This window comes from Octopus bimaculoides, chromosome 5 (assembly GCF_001194135.2).
Source record: "Octopus bimaculoides isolate UCB-OBI-ISO-001 chromosome 5, ASM119413v2, whole genome shotgun sequence".
NCBI classification, from domain to species: Eukaryota; Metazoa; Mollusca; class Cephalopoda; order Octopoda; family Octopodidae; genus Octopus; species Octopus bimaculoides.
The window spans coordinates 65,310,061-65,315,132 of NC_068985.1; the positions used below are offsets into that span (position 1 = coordinate 65,310,061).

The 5,072-nt window shown below is 34.4% G+C and overlaps 1 protein-coding gene across 1 annotated transcript in view; it reads right to left on the reverse strand.

Annotated features, from left to right (window-relative positions):
- Positions 1 to 2,665: 2,665 nt before the first annotated feature.
- The window catches only part of LOC106884092 (uridine 5'-monophosphate synthase), a 116,627-nt gene continuing 114,220 nt past the window's right edge, over positions 2,666 to 5,072 (reverse strand). The window contains exon 10 of the mRNA XM_014935312.2: positions 2,666 to 2,986. Within this exon, the coding sequence (XP_014790798.1) occupies positions 2,799 to 2,986 (188 nt within the window). The 3' untranslated portion in view covers positions 2,666 to 2,798. The remainder of the gene's footprint in view (positions 2,987 to 5,072) is intronic.

Here is a 5,072-nt window from a genome sequence, read left to right on the forward strand (position 1 = left end):
ACTGGACCAAGTCACAGTCTTACCCAGGAGAGCAAAGCTTCGAACTATTTCTTTTTGCTTTTTCCGATGTACCTATTTGAAATGATTACGGCAGAAACAAACCGTTACGTTGAATGTAAACAAAGCATAAAAAAGGATAGTTTGTGGTTTCCCACAAACTTGAATGAAATTAAGGCATATTTTGCCATAAATATTATTATGGGCATTAGAAAGTTACCCAGAATAACAAATTAAGTATAATAACGAGGACACGATTTTTGAAATTAACTCAATATCTACATGTAAGAGACACGAGCAGTACACCAGTACGTGGAGAACCAGACTTTGATCCCTTATTTAAAATAAGACCCCTCATTGACTGTGTTCAAAACACATATAAAACAGTTTATAGACTAGGGAGACATCAATTGATGAAGGTATGGTGGGCTATAAAGGCCGAGTGCGTTTTCGACAGTATATGCCAGGAAAGCCCACAAAATGGGGGATCAAAGTTTGGAAGATTTGTGAATCAAATACTGGGCACTGCTCTGGATTTGAATTTTACACAGGAAAAAGAGACAATTATATAAGTCAGCATGGCCTAGGGTATGATGTGGTCTGGAATTTATCACTTCGATACCATAACCAGAGCCGTATAATATTTTTTGACCAATTTTTCAGTACAGTCAAACTTGCAGAGAATTTAGATACTGTGGCAACACATTCATGTGCTACAGTGATCGCTAGTAGAAAAGGACTGCCGTTGGATATAAAAAAAGCAAAATTAAAAAAAAGGTGAAATAATTCAACGGCAGAAGGGAAATTTGCTAGCGACTGCATACAGAGATAAGAGACAGATTAATTGTCTGTCTACCTGTGCACGGCCACATGTGGATGAAAATGGCATGCCATTTGTGAACCTCGATTATAACAGGTACATAGGTAGTGTAGATCGGCTGAATCAGATGATGTCTTATTATCCAGTTGGCAGACCGGGGAATAAATGGTGCCGATACCTGGTTTGGTATATAGTAAATATGAGTATTACTAATGCATGTATACTATATACCAAATCGGGGCCGGCTCAAAAGCGATGCAACCATCTGCAGTTCCATGCAGATGTAGCAACGCAACTAAGAGCTGGTTATTCCTCAAAAAAAATAACTGTAGGGAGAAAAAGCAAAGCCTGCCAGAGAGATATCCCTCTGAATTCAGCCGATCTCTGTAAATTAGAAAAAAAATCGAGGGTCGCAAATGCCTTCATCAAAAAAGGAAAGCTCCTAGTGGAAGAGCTGTTGGAACAACTTTCCAATGTGCATTCTGCAAGGTTGCATTATGTAGAGCAGGGTGCTTTTACAAGTTTTCATGATAGAAATATTGCTTGATTTTTATAAATATTTTCAAATTTACTTCGTTTTTATTTTTCTTTATGTTTAATTTTAATTTACCTGTAAGGTGAGTGACGAATTTTGATTAATTTCTTTTGTAAATCATTATTGTATATTTCTGTGTATCTATGTATATGGGAGAGCTTATTTAATCTAGTCGATGGTGTGTGTGTATTTTGTTTTCTAGTTTTCTTCACAGACAAATTCTAGTCTTTTGTTTTATTTATACCTTTATGGTACACCTGTCTTTTGTGTGTTAAATTCACCTGATGAATCCAGTAATGTGCACAACTCTTCTATAATAATATTTTGTTGTATACCCAGCTGAATATTAGCTAATAACCCATTTTCTATAGCAATGTTTGAACAAAAATTTTAATAATTTTATATTTTGTTGAATTTACCTGTATTTACCTGTAATTAGAGTCACTTTGTGACAAAAATTTTGGTATAGAATTGGTTGAGAACCTTTCATTAAATTATCTTCCAATGAAACCAGACTAAATTTATGATTATGTTAGAAATTAATTGAAACACATATGGGGTGTATTTTGGTTAGAAATATGGTAACGAAAGGGTTAAAAAGGCAGAAAGAAGTGACATCATGCTGCGGACCATATCTGTGAATGACCTTCCGCTAATTAGATGAAACCTATTCTGAATGCAGTACAGTGCCAGATGTTAGAGAAATACTGCACTAAAAGCCTCACCCAAGAATTATAGTATATCAATCATTGTTGGAGACTGAAGAAAAGACCATTATTGAGATGCTTTCACTGATATGCTCATTTTGTGTTGATGAGGCCCAACAACTAGAGCAATGTTGAGGGCTCTAGCTAACTGCTGCACATGATTAAGGGAGGTATGGTATGATGGCATTTTCTTGTTATGATTAGTATTTGCATATCCAGAACAGCATATCTCAGTTGGAAGATACTTTTAAACTAACTGTTTATGAAGTTAGCATGTATGTAGTGTGTAGTGTTTAAGCTGCAAGAGGATGGTGCATGGTTTGAGAATGTTAAGGAATGAAGGGTAATGTTCTCTGTTTAAGAGAGCTGTGTCAACATGGTGTAATAATGTGATCTGATAGGAACCCCAGATGGTGGAGTAGTTTTGATAGGATAATGTGTATATAATAGGAATATTTATTTTGGATTTCACTCTCTTTGATAATTCTTCTATTGTGTATTGTGATTAGTTATTATCAATGTGTATGTGTATACTGTGTGTGTATACTGTGTGTGTGTGTCAGAAGTATGTAAATTTGAATACAGAATAAAGAATGAAGTAAAATATTCTTTGATGAAAACATGTCCTTTATTTCTTCTTAAATTGTGCATAACCAAAAGGTTTGAAAATTACAAGTATGATTAGTAATGAAAGAAATGTAACATGATTAAATAGTTGTTTATATAGTTGATAATTCAATTACTCAACTTGGGTTTCATATGCAGTATATGCTGCTGCCTGAAAAATTTTTGCAGCTGCCACAGGGTCAGGGTCTTCAATAATTCCACGACCTACAATTATTGCATCAGAACCATTTACACAAATAGCTTTCTCTGGAGTCAGGTATTGCTGCCCAAGGTCATCTTTTCCCGCAGACATTTGGACACCTTCAATAAAAATTTCAAAAAGTTACCCTTAAATTTGAAATCAATTTGAAAAAAATTTGAAATGAAAAAGTTCTCTAATGAATATATATATATATATATATATATATATATATATAAATAAAGGTATTATCTAAATAGCCAAACACATACCACAAATACAAAATCCTGTTTCCTATAAAAATCTATACAAATACTTCAAAACAGTATCACTGACGTCAACCTAATGCCATTTCAACCAGCCCATATCTGGCCCATATATTCTACTTGTTTTATGTTCAAACTTGCCAGCTCTGGCTTCTCACACCTACCCTACATTGTCATTCTCAAAATATATAATCATGTCATTGAAATCTCAAAGCTACAGGTAATGCATGATTAATTCAAAATAATGTGAATAAATAAGTATTATATTTGACAGGATAATCGGAATGCTGAAGGATAAAACAATGTAACTGACTTAGTTTGCACCTAGATATCTGTGTCATCAAAAATGCCGACAGTTTTATTAATGATAGGAAATGGCATATCAAACCCATGAGAGAAACCATTGCTGGATATCAGCAATCAAGTATGCATATACACAGAATTTCGCACTTGAAGAATCAGATACAGTAGTAATGCCTTGGTTGAAAATATTGTCCACATAACATATATATATCCATATAATAAAAATGAACATCTGTGGGTGTGTTTGTCTGTTGATTTATAGGAAGAAAGGCTAGAGCATCTACATAAAAACTAAAAGTTAATTCTTGTGTAAAATTTTCCAAGGAAGATGATGGAAGTGGTCCTGAGTCTCTAGTCTTCTGAACAACGGGCTCTTTTCCGAAATATTGCACATAGCGCAATCCCCACCACAAAAAAAAAAAAGACGATGTTCTTATTCCTCACTTCCTTTAATACCTTCCAAATAGGCCCGTCAAGTTCAAAACGGAGAAAACTAAAAACATTTAATGTTCTTTAGTGCCATGGTAGTGCAAAAGAGCAATCATGGCACCAAAGAACAGTATTGTGAATAATTTAAATGAAAGACTCAAGAAAGTTTTACCAGGAAATGAACATACAAATATATAGACTCTGTTGTGGATAACTCAGAAATAGTTAAAATATAAAAATATTTTTAAAATCTTTACTCCATTCTGGTGTAAAATCATCCTCGCTGTCGCCATCGCTGCTTTCAGTTTCGGATACAGAAATATCCAATTCATTATCGTTCACCACATGCTTTTGTAGCTCATTCATTCTTTTCTTCGATATCTCCATATCTTCTGTTGAAAAACCTTCAAATTCGGAATCACTGCTTGATAGCATGAAACTCCTCTTCGTCTTCAAAGTTGAAAAAAAAATCTTCCAAAATTCACTGAGTTCAAATATCACGCCAAGCAATGTCGGATACAATAACTCAACTGTTTGCAAAGTGAAATCATTGGAGGGACTATAAGAATCACAAACAAACCTCGGTGCTATACCAGCATGCCAAAGAACAACATGGTGGTGTACTGAACCGAATTAGCATAGAAATCCTGTCTAGACACACTAGTGACACATCGTTGCGGCAAATACAAGAGTCAGTCCTCATAACTGAAACACAACCAATTTTGAATAGCAAGTACACGTAGATAAAAGCCTTACAATTACCCATGGTTGCGGATGCTGTTCACACATAAAATACAGAATGCGAACGTAAATAAAAAAAGATGCATTTACGAAGAAAACAGAAAATAATAGAAAGGAAACTAAAACCAAGTCCAAAGTCTCTATCTTATCTGATATGAACGAAATTGTTACAAATACACTTATGGATGCACATACTTACATATAAGCACGAACACATAAGTGCGTGCACACATACGAGCTTGCACACACTCACATGCTCATACCGAACAATTTCAAAACAACGCCAAATCATACATTCAAAATAAATGGAAGTGGAGAGACAAGTTACTGAAGAGATTGCAAGAGTGCAATGAAATGATTTAACAAAAAAACTAAATACTATTTATAAATTAATAAAGGACTGAACCAGTGCATGTGTTTATTACCGGCATAATGCCTCTCCCAAGGTTTAATTGTATTTCTTTCAACA